Below are 17,665 nucleotides of genomic sequence, written 5' to 3' on the forward strand. Positions count from 1 at the left end.
TATGTTCCCTACAGGCTACAAGAAGCTGAAGAACAGCTAAAGCACAAGAGTCTTCCACAGTTGTCCTCTGATTAATCAAATATAGGCTGTGTCAAGCATTCTAATGTCTACTGGATTGTAACCATGCAGCAGTATACACTATACACGTATACCATAGAGTAATATATGAATTTTGGTGCAACTTTTGCCAAGGTAAGAAATGTAAGGCTGCGTTCTATTTTGCCGAACCAAAACTGAGAAAAGCAATCATTTGGTACACAGATGATTTGAATGCTGTGAATGATCAAAACAGTGAAGGAAGGTTGTCAGTGCGTTGTTGACTTAACTACTGAATTGCAGTAACCAAAATCCTCAAGTATATGGGTAATTGAGTGGTTTCCCTGTAAGACGTAGCAGGATAGATAAGTTGTGTATACCTTGTGCTTAAGAACAGAAATAGCCTTTAAAAACTCCAAATTCTCATTCTGATGCACATAAGCATGACATATCAGAAGAGTAAGCACAAAACAAGTCCTACTTAGGCTAAGTTTGTGGTTTGACACTACAAATCATTTGGTGTCAATCTCGCTACTTCTTCTGACCGCTCCGTTCCACCACTGACAGGTTGCACTGGTGTTAAGCCACATGGGTTTCCTGATCTGATTTAGAGTTTGGTTTGATGGACAGTTGGATTTACTCAACTGAGGGCATGGCACAGAAACGGGAAGGAATGGCTTCGACTGCCTTTCAACTGCACAAACCAATATTGTTGCTAAACGCTTCATATTGTCACACAATGGCCTGTTCCATGTGCCATGGCCCACAAAAGGACCAAAACAAAGACTAAGGCAGACCCATGACGAATATCAGTGCCTCCTTGCCACAACTGCAGCACTGGCAAGACTGGCTGCCTAACTGTCTTTAATACCACTTTAGCCATTTTGTTTAATGCTTATTATTTGCAAACACAGCCCTAAATGCGCTTTCAGCTAATTTATGTATTTTCCAGGTCTACAAGCTTGCTTAAGTCCTTAGATTAGGGACAGCTCCACACATGTCTCCATATAAGATGGCATAGAAGAGAATAGATGGTTAGCTCTGGAAATGAAGTTTTGTGCTCACCAAAAAACCCCAAACCCAATCATGTTAGTAGTCCTGTGAGTACTTCCATGTATTATTATATGTTATATCTATTTTCAAAGACATGTGCATAGAATTCCAAAGACTTCAGACAGATAATCTGCAACACCAAGAATGTGTGCCCTATATACAGGTACAATTTATATTTAAAATCGCAAATTTGCAAATAGAAAAGAAACATATTATGAGACATCTACAGAGGAAACTTCAAGAAATTTCTCCATGTACTCTTATCTATGACAAAAAGTAGTGTTATCCCAGTCTAAGAAAACTTTTAAAGCACTTCTTACTAGTCAAACATAAGTGTTATGACAGCTAAGTTACATAAGGGTTTTACACTTTGTGAGTACAGATCACAGGGAGCAACTACTGGAGTCAGAACATGACTCTCAAGTTTCCTGGCCTATCCAGGTTTCTCCATTCCACTTTTTATTCCCCATTCGTCCTTTGTTCTAAGCTCCTAAATCTTTCAAATAACTCTAAATTAGTCAAGCAGGCTCCACAGAAATTACTAGAAAGAAATGAGAGGCCATCCATAATTCGTTATGGATTTGTAAGTCGAGTGAAGACTAGTTCTCTTTAGCAGCAGCTCATAGTTGCAGTCTCTAAAGTAAGAAGTGGCAGTCATGACCCAAATATAGAATAGTATTGCTTATTTTTTAATTTTTGCTTTGTTTGTAAGTATTAGTCTTAGATAGATTTTAAGAACTATTTGAAACAGGTGTGATACGTAATCTCTCCTGATTAGAAAAATTAGCTTTTTATTAACTTCAGCTAAACAGCACAAAGAAAAAGTATGCAATCCCATTAAACAGTTCTGCAATGGCTTCTTGAGCCACCTTAGATCTCTCTGAATCTATTAGATACACAGAAGAAAAACAGGACATACCATATATCACATGGTCTGTTACACAGCCATCCTCAGATCAATTTCTGCAATTCAACAGTAGCGTTAACAGAATGAGCACTTGAGTAAAAACCACATGGAAAGGCTTTTACTCTAAAACATTTGTAAGAAATGTGTACACATGGAAATCTGCACTGATTCCTATAACACTATGTACACGCAAGAAATAACATGTGAACAATCATCGTAGTATATTTTTTCCAACACTTTTAAAACTGCAGGCTGGGATCTACAGTTTTTAAAGCTTTTGACAGCCTCTGATTTATAGCTCTATGCTCTGCATTGACCATATCAACTAGATGATTTTAGCAGTATGGTATCCAGGCAGAAGGAGGGTGAGCAGGAAAGCTGTAAGACAACAGCAGTAAAATATAAAGATTCATTCCCCCACCTTGTGGGTAACTACTGAAACAACAATTTACAGTAGCATCTCATCATTTGCAACCTAGACACATATTCATCAAATTTCACACATAGATTTCTGCTATACCACAGTGAGTCAAAGTTAAAAAAATCTTTGCAGTTAACTCAAAGTTGAAGTAATATGCTCTGTTTTATTTTTAAAGTTCCACAAAAACTTAGAGCATGTCTACTCTTTTGATGCTTATCAGAATCAGTAATCAATTATTCAAAGATGGTGTGCTCTGTTAGAGTGTGAAGAACGTCTTAACAGTGTACGGAAAAAAGTTAGCTAACCAGGGTCTAAATTTAAAAGAAAAGTTTCTCCAGGACTGTTCCCGTGACAAGCATCCTGATACTATTCTAATTTTAAAACAATTATATAATTGCTCCTCAATATCTTTGTCAGAATGTCATTGCACTAAACTTTCATTTTTTCTTATTACTTGATTATATACCTTTGAAGGAAGGATGAGGTCTAAAGCTAGGTTGCTTACGTGTAAGTTACTGACTTCATGATGCTTTCTGTGCTGTTTTTACTGGCAATTAACCTGCAACAATCCCATGGGATCATCTGCAGAAGTCTTTTTGGACTCCTTAAGAGCACCTTAGCCCAATATCATAAGTCTTTAAAAGTCAACAGCAAATTTCTTTCCAGCAGGGAAATGGAGAGCACAGCCAGGGGAAGCTTTATAAGCACAATACAGTCCTCATACATCAACTAAGTCAAGGGCAGATTCAGGGCCACATTTATCAGAGCAGAGGCTAGTACCTGCACAGCTGAGTGATTTACCTATAAAGCTTTGATTATATATGAGAGGAATGTATGTCATACCTGATGGGGAAACATTTCAAAGCCCTAGAAGTACACTACATAATACAGTGTACAAGCAGCTTCCCTATTTTTCAAGTCTTTGTTTTGGACAAGCATTTTAGAATTATACATCCTTACTGCGCTTACCTTTGATAAACAGCAGAGTCTAGAAACAACGTGGCTCACACTCAAGATGAACAGTGGAATGTGAGCGTTGTCAAATTACCAATAAAGAGAGTTTTCAGTGCTCCATCTGTTGACTCCAGTAAAGTGAAGTGCCTGGTAATGGTTCTGCCTCCCTGACTGAAATCCAAACAAAAAATTCTTCTCCTTGTTAAAATTCAATGCAGCTACTGTTTTCAAGTAGCACAGTTTGTCTTCATAACTAGATGAGGTATTTTCCCAGTTATTAACGTAAAAGGAATTTGTGGCAGGATTTCAATATATCAAATTAGCTTTTTACCAACTTTTTACCCCAGAGTTATCCATTTTACAGATTTATCGCCATCCTGCTTTCACTCTCCTTCACTCCCAACCTACCATGCCAATATTACAGGGTTCCTCCCACCTCCCTCTCCCCCCTGCAATCTGAAGACTAGATCAGGATAGATGATGAACAGTCTCACTCTAAAATAAATAACAAAGAATATAAAATAACTTCAACGTAGAAGTTTACTTGTTGACCTGTAGGAAGGGCAAGGATGCAATGACCTGAATCACATTAAATTCACATGTTCCTTTTGATAGATCAACTCTTTCTTTTTTAGAGTTATTTCTCCTTTCATACTTAAGCTTTTCTCCTTCAGACAAGTCAGGTGACTAGATTAAGCTACCATCTTAGTTGCCGACAAACATCTTAAAAACTCCAAAACAAGAGCAAATTGCAGCACAGAGATAACAAATGCTAAAGTCTGAAGATCTGTGTATTTGCATCATCGTTACCTAGTGATTATGCATATGAGATCCATAACCCAAGGGAGGCAATTGCATTAGTAAACTGAACAACATTAATATTCTTGGAACAAATTTTATTTTACATCTAGATGCCTAATAATCTTTCTTTTTCCCTTCACTCTGCCCTTCATGTGCTGTGTGGCATCATATGTTTAACTGCTAACTGCCTCAAAAGCATACCTTTGTTGAGGAAACTGAGACTAAAGCTTTGAATTTTCCAATAGAACCTGGTGTTGTGTTCGTTGATTCTCAAATCCCTCCACTTGTTTCTTAGATTAAGATTTCTCTTGAAGTGGTCAGTCCACTGGCATCTATTCCAAATAAGGTCTTCATACTCAGGTCTGACTAAATGCAACTTTATAAAGCTGTTGAAAGAATTATTTTGTCAAACAGATGCTAACTGGTTTCAAAAGGTTTCATAAGCTAGTTTTCACTTTTAAAACTAAACCTTTTTTTTTTTTTTTAATTTTTATGTACTCTGAGTGACCCCTTGTATGAATAATCCCTGTTGTCAACCAAAGACCAAGATTAGGATATACCTAGTGTAATCACTACGTTACTCTACTACAACAAAAGCATATTTACTGCCAGCAATGAAATAAAAATACTGGCACCTTAATTGTTAAGATTAATTCTTAATTTATCCCCTCCTTCTACTTCATAATTAATCCCCTCTAAAACTATTTAATCTATTACTACTAAAACACTCTCTATTTGGTGTCTATAATAACCAAACATTCTTCCAGACTCCTCAAGTGTTGAGAAAATGGTTAAACATGATGGTGAAAGGTGTAATGTTGCTTTGATGGGCATAGTTTGATGGGCATAGTTTAAATTAACCCAGGAAACACAAAACCTCACAACGTTGGGGTTTTTCTTTCTTTTTTGGGGGAGAGGGAAGTATTCCAGATTTCTTATTGTGAAAGAATCACAGAACAGCTGGGGTTGGAAGCTATCTCTTGAGATTGCACAGTCCAACCACAGTCAGCTACAGCAGGTTGTCCAGGACCATGTCAGGTTGTTCATATCAACAAGGATGGAGATTTCACAATCTGAATGTTTTTAAGAGTGTTGGATGGTGGTGGCGTTCGCTGCTTTTAAAAGTTGACTTAAGTAGTTTTAAGTGGTTGGCTTATTGTAATTCTGTATAGAATGACTGGTAGTGTAAACTTAATTAATTAGGGTCCTTTTAAGAGGAAAAAGTCTGAATTAAATCCAATTAAAATTCCCATTGAAAGAGATCCTAAAAACCCCTATGAACAGTTAATGCAAAATGGACCAGGCTCGTGTAATAAATTAGTAAAGAAGCTGATTGTATTTTCAAAGTACAACATTTCTGCATGTGAATACTTACTAGTCTCCAGATTGGACAGTAACTCAATGAAAATTATCAAAGTAAAATACTCCCTAAAAGAAGTCCACAGTTAAGCGGAATTGTTAGCACCACCCTGTGACATATACCCATTATCTATTCCAAAAGTTCTCAATGTCTTTCTCTTATTTTTTTTTAAGCATTAGATGGTTCTAAAATCATAAGCAAAAACATATTAACATGGTTTTACATGAAACAGTTTGATTTTATTAGGTTGAGACAGATCTGCATTGAGAAAGGATATATTGTTCTCTACCTAGGAAGCAAGCGAGCGTGCGGAGGGAGGGAGGGCATGACAGAAAGGACTGGGAAAGTTTCAGACAGGAGGCTACAGCTCAAGCAAGTGAGAAAACTGTTGCAAGGACTAAACATCCCGACCTTGTTAAAAAAAAGAAAAAAAAAAATTAAAAATGCTTCTGAAGAGCCAGAGAAAGCTATGGTGAGCCAGAAAGCAACAGAGTAACTGAAGCAAAGCAAGGACCCAGGCCTGACCTAAGTGGTTAAAGTCCTAATTAACAAGCTAGTATTTCATGCCTTATATTCAGTAAAACTTGGCTTTTGAAAAAGCAAAAACTTCTGGGAGCTCATTGTAAGGAAAAGTCTAGGAAGATCTCAACAGTTTAGCCAACTTGTATGCTCAGTAAAACTGAAACTCTAGAGCTTCACAGAAACATAAAATCTTAAAGGCATGGGAAATCACTTCGTTGCCAGACAATTTACAAACAAACAAACAAAAAAACCCAAACCAAAACCCAAAAGCCAAAACCTTTGAAAAGACCTTTCACTTTGCATTGCAGCACCTGGTTGAAAATCATCACTAAAGACTGCTGGAAAATGCACTCTACCCCAACAACGCCTCATCTACAGATCATCTAAAGAGGGTTTAATTCCAGAGTTGTTCTTACGCTGGACATATACTCAGGGACCAGACAAGAGACCCTCCTTGTCCCTTAACTCCCTCAGCCAGCCCTTCAAGAAGATACACCAGGTTAAGGAAAAGAGCAGAAAGGGAACAGGAAAAGAAATTTGCCAAAGTCAGAGAGCAAAGCCTAGGTGCAGCCAACAGTATCTGCAACTGGAGAGAATGCAGCAATGCAAAAGGCTGGATAAAAACCAAGAGCAAAGACACATGGTAAAATGGAATGGAACTTGAGAAAAGGCACGGGAAAGCACTGGAAACATATTGGTCCCAAACCAATCTTCATTTAAGCAAGAAATTGAATGCCTTAGCAAATGATCTCTCTCACGTCCTCTTGAGTGCTTGATCCAAGTGGTAAAGAAGGTAGTTCATTACTTCTTCAGATGGAATTTTTAGTGCCATCTACCAGCTCAAATTCAGCTAGCAACCCAAACTGCAAAGACATGCATTTCAAAATAAACAAAATTGTTCCATAGGACCCTACTGCTTCTTCAGGCTATTTTAAATAGGAAGCTACTTCATTGCACCTAAATCACATATAAAGTGAGAAAATAAAATATCTGTTTACAATTCAAGGCAGAAAGCTTACAAATAAAAATGAGGAAGTACAGAACTGAATCAAGGAGAAGACTGAAGTCAGAAAAGTGTCAAAACTGTTTTAAGCACCAATTCTCCACCTTAATATAGGCACGTGGTACTGTTTAAACATGCACTGAGAGTAGACTAAAGTGAAATCTATTTTCAACTATGAATAAAGAGGCTCTACAGATACAACCATCCCTTACATGCCAGAAACCAAACTGAAGGAAACACCGGGCTGTAGAAAGCTCTTCTGCAGTACACTAGCACTCCACTAATTTTTTCTATGTAGTGCCAGTGACACGTAGAAAACCAACAGCTTATAATGAATTTTAGAAGCAACATTTAAAATCATAGCACAAATAATTGCATATAAAAATTTATTGTCTTTTTTTTTTTTTTAAAGACAGGCTTGAAATATATACAACCTAGACAGCTAATTTAGCTAATGTTGAACAGAGCTTGCTAGAAAATAGGCGATATCACAGCATTAAAGGTTGTACCACATTTTTTTCCATTGTAGCAAATCAGATTAATAGCCATGTGCATACAATAGCAGTAAAATTATGACTGCAGATGCTCTCTAAAAGGTCTGTGTTTGGCAGCTTACTTTCAAGTATCTTAAGCTTTCTAGTTTTGGTGAGATCATAGGTACAGGTGAAGAGTACATTTATAGTATCCACCAGCCCTTCAGTATAGAAGTTTAAAAATCCAGGCCTAGCTCTCACAATTGCTCTGCTTACTGAATAGATCTGTGCAGGGACATTGCCATTTTTATTCACTGAGTTCATATCTATAGTACATATCTAGTACAAAAAAAAAAAACCACCAACAAAACAAACCCCCAAAACCCAGAAATCATTCTTTTTAAGTGAAGTCAGTTGGAAAGAGCAAATTTTCCACAAGTTTCTATTTGCAAGGACACTTTATATCTTATTTGAGAGCCAAAGACTGACAGCAAGAGCTCTTAGTTTACTGATCACCGAACTTAAATCTGTTTGCTCATGTATTCCTTGACCCAAAGAGTTACTCATGTATGTACCTAGTGTTAAGAATGGAACTTGTCTCAATGATGTCTGTGGGATTACTCGTACCATTAAGAACTAGGCACATACTTTAAATGTGCTTAAATATCTTGCTAAACGGCAGGCTAACAATCTTCAGGAAGAGAAACTGCAACAAAAATATTTTATCAGAAGTGACTTTTAGCTTAATGAGATGGCACTCTTCCACTATAAACTGAAATATGGAAAGCTAATTACTTTGATTTAAGCTTTTGACATACAATGCTGTCTAAAACGAGCATGTTGTTCCTCCTGGAGAAGTCCTTAAGCTACAGCAATACAACTAAAACCACATACATGCATATGACAGGTGAATAACATTTTCCATTTTTAAAGTGCAGATTTTCATTTACAATATAAACAACAACATTCCAAAGTAAGCATTTCCAAGCAAAAACAGCCTATTTGTTTCATACATATTCATTCTTATGTTGCTCCAGTGCAGTATTCTCTAATACTGAACAGACATTAGGACGAAATTAGACTAGATAAATTGTGTACACTTCTTTCTTAATTTAAAGAGAATGCTGCCTAAAATAGGAGGTTTTAATCAGTTTCAATCAGTAACATAAGGACTTCATTTTGCAAAACGCTAGAGCCACAAGTACTACAACCTGTCTGTAAACCATAAACTTTGACTGCAAACCAGATAACCACTTTATTTTAGAATCCATTTACAAAAACTCCTGACATGAAAAAGGGCAGAAAAGAAAATCTCAGAGTGGGAAAACATTTTAGCAAAAGTTGCCATTTTTAGACTTAAATATGTATTTTAGGATAATAAAATCGCAGTTTTAGAAAGAGGCATAGCTTCTTGAAATAAAGAGTTTATGGCTGTTAACTTTGAAGGAAGCCCTCAGATATTTTATCTTTACTTTCTGCATGATGTTTCCATGTGCTACTTCTATTCAATTTTAGGGATAAAACTGCATACCAAAGGTCAAACATGACAAATCCTGTCATTATCAAGATAGCATTTGTGGTTTCTTCAACTGCAACGATGCTTGTTTCACCAGCTTCTGTTGTTTCCTTGTTGCCTGGGCTTCCTGAATGGCACAACAAATCCTCTGTAAAGCAACATATTGAAAGAGAGAAAATTAAAGCACGCAATCTGCAGTTTTCTTCCATAAATTGCTACTAAAGCCAGTTAATTCAACAAACTTTGCAAGTCCAGTGATGTTGAAATAATGAGAAAGCAGCAAAATTCAGAGGTATGTTAAATCCTGGAGACTATAATGAACTTAACCTAGTACTTTAGGTATGTGAATTCCTTTCCTTTAATGAGTTTTAATATACAAAGTATAAAACTATACAATTTCAACCTTAAGTTATTGTTATGTTTTGTCACTTGTATGCTTTAGACTATCTTGTCTCATCATTCTCCTGGTTAAACCCATTTTTCAACATGAAAGTGTGGTAAGTGGTCCTCAGGCACAGCAGCTTATTATAGAACGGGTCTCTGAATATTACCATCTTTCTTACATGCTGAGTTTCAGCAACTGTTAACAATATCATAAGGAAAGATGATGAAAGAAAATAAAAAAAAAAGAATATACCCTTGCTGTAGTTTCATCCTGAAGCTGAATTGTCCTTACACATTCATGACCTGTACTGTCCTTCCTTTGGAACATCCTTTGATCCTGTTGCAGAGGGGAACAAAAATGTACTTCAGGTGACTCACAAAACAAGGACGCAGGATCTGATACTTAGATGGCTTGAATGTCCACTTCAGGTTAGATTTCAGTGTGGCCTCTGTCCAACCCAACTCACACTTTCAAGAAATCTTGAGTAATGCTGTCTCATAGTCCCATAGTTAGCAGTTCGAACAAAAAATATGTTAAAAGCATGTTTGGACCTCTAAATAGTGTTAAATAAAAAAAGTTTTCAAGCTATTCTTACCAAACCAGTTATTTTTAGAACATTTCCTTCGTAGGAGGGACAGCGTGTAAAGTCTTCAAATAAGTAATCCCACTCTGTTGTCAAATGGCCTAAGATTTCCACTTCTTTTACATATATCACTCTCCTGTTCAGAAGAAAAAAGTTAACATTCAATTTCTCCCTGGGACTGTAACTTTGCCAGAAAAGCAAAGCGAATTAAGAAGAGAGATTTGTTTGAGAAGGCATTTTCTACGTGGATTAAAAGTATCCACTCAGTCACAGTGGAACCATGTTGCCTTAATATATATTCTGAGATAATCACTTTGTCCTTAAGACTCATAGATGACTTATGATATTGCATAGTATACACAGGCCAATTTAAGCAAAACGCACCCAGCCCTCCAAATCCAAACATTTTGCTAGAATTGGATACTAGAGGGTCATCAGTTAATTCAAACCAGTTCCTCAGAGTCAGCCTCTACCAGGTGAAGGCAGTCAAACAAGCTACACACCAGCTACACAGTGACACAATTACTACTAGACTGACAGATGATCAGTTATTACTGCTTACAGTTGTGAGCTAGCTCCAATGTTAGCTAGCACACTAAGGAAAAAAACAGGTCGCAGTTTTCAATCAAGTTAAACTAGAACTTTAATGCATGTGGAGAAGAATTGGGATAAGAAGTACACACTTATCTGAATGTGCAAAGAACTAAATCACCTATCAGTACTTTATCAGTATCTTGAAAAAGCTTGTTCAGCTGCAGTATGAATTTTGAGGTGTGCTAGTCATTATAAAACAAACACAGCGGGATGCCTCCCATAGCGTCATTATGGATAAGCCCCTCTCATACTTTCAGGCAAGGCGGAAATTGGTGACTTTTGGGATATGGAGATCCATGGGTGCCTTTTTATTATCTAAATGTATTTAGAAATTTTTGAGTTCTCAAATTGTGTATCCAAGACTAGCAACATCTTGCATTCTAAAAATTGTCTGATGAGTTTAATATCAATTTTCACACTCAAAGAAACCTTAAGACTCCATTTAGAGTATCCTGTAATTAACAAGATTGTAAACATGTGCATTATCAAAACGTTGGTTTGACTGCAAACACTTTTCACAGGCTAATTGGAAAAATTAGAAACGAAGAGGAAAAAAAAGAATATTTCCCTCCAGTATGATGAAAGGGTCACTGACCTCAGAGTATACTGTCTTTCTAAATTAGTGTTTGGTATTGACATCATTACCATATTACATTTTCCATAAAGGAAATAAAATAAATTATAAAAAAAATCAAGAAGAAAATGTATAAGGAAAGCACATGTGCAGAGAACAGCAATCAGGTTAGATTTAGCCAGATGTCTAATCCCCAAGTTGAAATCAAGATAAGCCCTTAGCAAGCCTTCAAAACTGAATACCTATTGGTAACAATAAGGTTTGCTCTTCTGCCTCTTGGAAGTGCACAGTGATATTGATAGCTCTCATTTTCCAGCTTTCTGATGTGCAATTTCTGAAAAAGAAATAGGAAGTAATTTTGGGGCTGTAAAAAGAAAAAAAAACTCAAAGCAGTATTTTTCAATTCAAAAGCCTTTTAAAAAGTTACCTTGTTGAACTAGTGCTTTAAAGGCAGGTTCTCACAGTGTTCTCACTCCTGAAGCTGAGACACTGAAAGGTCTGATCTGTTCCACTCAAGAGGTGGAACACTGACACTGCAGTATCATACTATTTCTTCAGCTTTAATTTCCTTTCTGTGCTAATAATTGTTTAGTAATGCTCATTCTGTTATGCCCCATGCTGCAGATTTGGTTTAAGAGTGAAAATCCTGCAACAGTACCTTTGACAGTGGCAGCACATGACCCAGACCCTTAGAAATAACTATCAAGTTACAAATACTCAAGGCACCTCAAGGTCAGGCTTCTGAAGCATTGAATGTGCCCATTCAATATTCTAAATAATAAGGTATATGAAAGGGTAGATCAAATTACTCAACACGTTTCTGTTAGACAACTACAACTCAAGTGACAAACTATGAATACAGAGGTTAAAAAAAGTTTCAAAATGAAGTACTGAAGTGTTTACTAGCTCCCCCACCCCCCCGAGTTCTTCATTAATTTTTTTGTAACATATTTTTCAGATTTCCTATTCTGTACATGCTGTTTAACTGAAGTATAACAACATTTTCTAGAGCATGTCACCAGGTTCACAATATTCCATCAACTCCAAAAAGCAGCATGGAAGACAGTCTCACAGTCATCCCTAAATCAAGCTCACAGCAACACTGGCTTAAAGGCAACAAAATTCACAGAGCAACACATCAAAGTATTTATGGGAAGTGGATACACATCAAAACATCATGTACAAAAAGACAAAATTGCGAAAAGAATAATGTAATACCAAAGGGAAGCCAACCCGAAACTAGTTATGAGAATAAATCTGTGCCAACTACTGGTTCTCCTGCTATGAATTTGTCAGAAAGCAGGCGATCTGCTTCTGTTCGTCCTACTTAGCCCCCTGCTTGATTAACAACACATTAACTATGTGTTACAGGTAAAGGTAGTTGAGTTACTCAGTTGAATGAATGTTAGTTTTCAGGACAGAAGCAGTCTGCTAGAATTAAATACATGTTTTCTGTTATAACCCTGTACATATTTACCTAAAACCAGCTACCAGCAGAACACCCTAATGGGAAGCCCCTACAATACCCATGCCTACCGTTCTCTTTGGGGAGGAGGCCATACGTTGTTACATTTAAAGATGAAAACTCTTAGCATGAAAAAAAGTGAAATGAGGAATATACACATTAGGTTTAAAGCTAGTTCTGCATTTATTTTGGACTGCAAAGCTAATTATAGTTGTAATATGCAGCACATACATTCCTATACTGCAATCATCTCATGTCTCTGAACCTGCAAATCAAAGTGCCACTGATGTTGTAATTCTGTGCAGTTATTCATAAGCAACTAGACAATGTTCAGAACCCAGCAATACTGGTAAGAGTAGAGCAGTTGGATTATATATTGTCTGAACCTTGGAAATAAATGTTGGAAAGAGGATGTGCATCAACAGTCATCAACACAGGATTTTACAGGAAGTCCAATTACTACAGTCTTCCTACGTCACAAAATAAAACTTACTATTTATTGCTAAGATCAAGAGCTTTCCACTATCACCACAGAGAAGTCAACTGAGATGCTGAAATTCAATCTACAGTACGTGCACCTCAAACATCTACTCTCCCTTCTGCCACTAAGAATGTTAAATCAGTGTAAAAGGTCTTTATAAAATACACATTCCACTTGTAAATAATGTTTACTTTGCAAAAATGAACAAAGACAGTTATATAGGCATAATGTCCATGCATGTTAACTTTGTACTCTCTAAGCCAGTACAACCATCTTTTTTATCATACAATCTGTTTTAATGGAAAATGTGCAGCTCCTGTGTAGGAACGTGAAGAAACATAAGGAAGAACGAAGGCCACACACGCTCTGTCTGGAGGCAGAACACATGCACCTCAGAGTGCCTGCAACTGGATACTCCAAAATTGGTTTGATGTTCTTCATCACAAAATAAGATGACCTTCAGTTCATTTTATGGCTGTTACTGTGGAATTGAGCCCGTGTATAACAGCAAGTTTCTCAAGTTGTTTCTGACAAACTAATGAGAACAAATTAAGGAGGAAGGACTAAAAATTCAGTATGTTTTTAGTAATTCCTTGTAAAGATACATTTACTTCTGTATTTCCACAGCTGGATCTATAAAACTGATAAGATGATAAGAGAAGCTAAACTTGACTCCACATTTATCTGTCTATGATCATCCACGCAGGCTAAGAACTCTATATCGTTTAAGCAACCAAAATGGAAAGATCTTTTGTCAACTCAACCTACATTAGAATCAACTGTAAGATGCTCCAACATTTATTTATATTTGCATTTTATTTTCATATATTTAAGAAGTTCAACAAAGGTCTTAAAGCATCATAATACATTGTAAATGACCCCAAAACCCCTTTAAGATCAAAAGTGGATTAATATTCAAGAGTTTAAATCAATAGCATAGTGTTTTCCTGAATTTGCTCCCTAGTGAGGTGATGTTTTGAAAAACATTTTAATTCAGTATTTTCCACCAGCCAAAAATATATGTTCCACATCTTCTATAAAAAAATAACACTTTCTGACCATCTTAAAAATTTCTGAAACCATTAAACACACATGAAAGGAAGAAAAATGCCAGAAAGACTAGCTTATCTCAAAGTCTCTTCAAAACATCAGAAGAAAGATGGCAGCATAGGACTAAAATCAAAATACGAACTCACGTTTTATACCAGAACCATAGCTATTTTAAAAACAAGTACAAATTCTAGAATTACAAAACCCACCACCATGTAAGACTGCAATTCAAAGGCTGCAATCCATATTCTGAATCCTTTTGTTGAATATGCAGAAATGAGACATGCCACATATTTAAACAGATTTATTCATAAGCATGTTCCTCTATGTATACTCAAAGCTTTCGAGAGAAAGCCTGTTTCTCATGACTTCAGAAACAACCCTGATAGTATTTTTAGATTTTGCAGGCAATATGTTACTAAAGTAAGGGTTCCTACCGAGCTCTGTGCCTAAGAGATGCAGTATTTCTCAGAGCTATTCTCAATACACCTGATAGATGTCAGCACAATGGTGGTAGCATTATGCAAAAAGGGGGTTGCTCTTGATGCAAATTGCTCCATGATCTGCACACTCTTAAAATTCAGGCATCTTTATCAAAAGCTTTTCTTTTTATGAGAATACTAGAGCACTTTAAAGTTCAGCTCATTCTTATTTTACATGGAAATGAAAGAACCAGTGCAAATTTACACAGCAGAACAGTGACTCAACCAGAAATAGAATCTGCAGCTTCTTGAAACCTAGCATAGTATTCTCTCTGCCACACACTGTCTCACCACCATGTCTTAATTATTCATGAAGCGTTCTGCATTCTTTATAAAGCTCCATGCTTTAACTCTGAAATGAAACAAAGTAAAGCCATAGACACTGAATAATGTATGAATTGCATCATGTCAGACCCTAAGTGCTGGGGTTAGAAGACAGTCTCCTCACCAGAGCAGGCAGCAACACCTGCATATTAAGAGACAAAGACTAACAAGGCCAAAGGCATTCATTACCTGCTCTAGCAAATCTCATCAACTACAAACACTCATACAAAGATTAAAACTCATGAGAACTTATTCCTTGGAAAGCAGTTCTCCTAGAGCTGCCCTATTTGCTCTTTGATTTCTCCAGCTATACGTGCTGTGTGTTTTTGTTTAACAAAACACATTCTGTACTCCTAAGCCTCACTGCATGAGCTGGAGACATGGCCTGCAAGACATCGAATCTCACTTTCCAGGTTTTGGATTGACTGAACAGTTCCCTGTATAGCCCATATACATTAGATCCAGCACTTCTGGGAAAACGCAATGTGTAAACAACTTTACCCAAGTAAACCAATCTACTCCATCTGGCTACTGTCCTCATTCTGCACCAAAAAAACACCTTCTGGGTGGAAAAAAGTAGCTTGTCTTAAGACCTACATACATGCTTCTCCTAAGCTGAGCTCTAATGTCTACCATTGTCTATATTTCACGTACAAGTGAGTATTTAAGCAAAACATGTTTTTTGTCCAACCACTGGATAGTATTGAGGCATCCATTCCTTAAGGCAACTTTACAAGGTTTCAACCTTGTAACCGTGTATTTGTTTTAAAGGGACACATGCATTAAAATTAGTTAAAACAGATAAGAGGGTGAGGATTCTGGTTAAGCTACTTGTAACGTTGGGTCAAAATGAACAGCAGTAGTACCTACAAGTTGGTTCATTTGTGATTAAATTTGTAAATGCATATAAAACTCACTTTCTGACTCATCTTCCTTGTTGAATATCCTATTTCCTGTAAAGACACTGTCCCCCTCTTGCTTGTAATTTACATTAGAAACCAAAACTTTCCCCATACTAACCTCTAGCATAATAATCAAAATCAGTTAGTTAAAAAACAAACAAAATCAAAAATAACACAAACAAAAACCCAAACCCCTGTATTCATTACATGAAGAAATTTGGTTTGCTTATCACAAGAACTTAATTTCACTTGATTAGCTAAAATAAAAATTCACTAAATGTTTTATTTTTTTAACAATTTTAAATTAAATCAGCTGACTATTGACCACTAAATTCTAAAAAGGCATTAGCAGCAGAGATGTCTCTGCTCAATGTTTTTTTTTCCATGTATGATAGGCAGCTTGCTGAGAACAGCTCGTTAAGCTTAGCTTGTTAACTTATGAGATATTGTATTAGAAATGAAGTTTATAGCATTACTTAATTTAGAAATATATATAATTTCATTTTTTAATATATATATATGTAAATTCATGTTAACAGCTGAAAGTTTGAACAGCATGTATGTTCACGTATGTTGAACAGCAAAGCCCCAGAAGACTCTGTGAACTAGTTATATTTTTTAATTGATAAAATTTTCATAAAGTAGTAGTAGTGGTAACCTGAAGTGATAGTGGCTCAGCAGATGTATAAGTGAAATATAAGTATAGAAACCACAAATACAAGTTCTCTTCGCATTTATACAGAAACAGTATATCTGTATCACGAAATTATCAATAAGTATTTTCACAGAAGAAAATTCCATTCAATATCAATATTTTAAATTTTGCAGAAGTATCAAAATGTTGCTTTCTCCCTTCATCCACAGCCCCAGCTCTAAGAGAACGTTAATGAATGAATGAACTCAGTATCTGCCCTACCATGAATTTCAACGCCCCCCCCACTCCCCCCAAGTGCTTTCTGTTGTTGCCATTAATAAGGAGCTAAGCATCCTTAGAAAAACAAATATACAGGAAACAAACCCTCCCCGTCTTTCTCATCTTATTCATTGATCTAATCTTACTGAAGATGGTTATTCAAGTTAGTTAGTTTGTTTTCTTAGCCTGGGCAACACGAACTACTGTTTTATTCAACTGCTACACAGAAAAGATGGGGAGAGGACATTTAAATGCAATCATGCCCTTAATCTAAATACTTAAGGCAGATAAAAGACCGTGACAGAAACAGAGAAGAAATATGGAAAATGTTACTCCATTATTCCAGTTCTTGCTGCGTATGCAAGGGGAGAAAGAGAAAGAAGAGAACCATTAGAAATAAAATAGGAAATAAGGGTTAGATGAACATCTAGAAGGAAGTAGCAAATATGCAAGTTTTGGTCTTGAAATGTTAATGCAGACAATTATATTACTCTAACTTTTTAGCAACAGAAGAAGCATTTTAAGTTAAAATTTAAGAATGTAAAGGCTGGAATACAAATTAAACTGGATTCCAATTAATCTAGGACTTGAAAATAATTGTTACTCATCCTCCATATGTTAGCCACACACAGATGTACGCAGGCTAAATCTCCACACAATGCTGGTAGCTGTGACATTGCTATTAAGAACAATATAAATAAACACCAAAAGGTGGTATTTTGAGAATTCATGCAGTTTTTTCAAGCTCAGACACCAGCCACAAGAAAAAAAAAAAAAAAGGAATTTCAGTAGTTGTATTACATGTCAAACAATTCAAGCTCTATTCATCCTATTTAGAAGTTGCTTAATTTGTAAAACAGCCTCAG

At 36.3% G+C, this 17,665-nt stretch overlaps 1 protein-coding gene across 7 annotated transcripts in view; it reads right to left on the reverse strand.

The window, feature by feature from the left end:
* The window catches only part of VPS13C (vacuolar protein sorting 13 homolog C), a 106,608-nt gene that overhangs the window by 4,619 nt on the left and 84,324 nt on the right, over nucleotides 1-17,665 (reverse strand). For 4 of the 7 annotated variants that reach the window (XM_074601296.1, XM_074601301.1, XM_074601299.1 and 1 more), the window contains 4 exons: nucleotides 11,425-11,516; nucleotides 10,027-10,150; nucleotides 9,684-9,767; nucleotides 7,430-9,194 (listed from right to left, as the gene is read on the reverse strand). In XM_074601296.1, coding sequence (XP_074457397.1) covers nucleotides 9,093-9,194; nucleotides 9,684-9,767; nucleotides 10,027-10,150; nucleotides 11,425-11,516 — 402 coding nt within the window. In that variant the 3' untranslated portion in view covers nucleotides 7,430-9,092. Of the gene's footprint in view, nucleotides 1-5,754; nucleotides 6,918-7,429; nucleotides 9,195-9,683; nucleotides 9,768-10,026; nucleotides 10,151-11,424; nucleotides 11,517-16,488; nucleotides 17,152-17,665 lie in introns of those variants that run through there. The other 3 variants (XM_074601298.1, XM_074601297.1, XM_074601302.1) reach the window with 3 other exon arrangements.

Source organism: Larus michahellis, chromosome 9 (genome assembly GCF_964199755.1).
Source record: "Larus michahellis chromosome 9, bLarMic1.1, whole genome shotgun sequence".
In the NCBI taxonomy this organism is placed as follows: Eukaryota; Metazoa; Chordata; class Aves; order Charadriiformes; family Laridae; genus Larus; species Larus michahellis.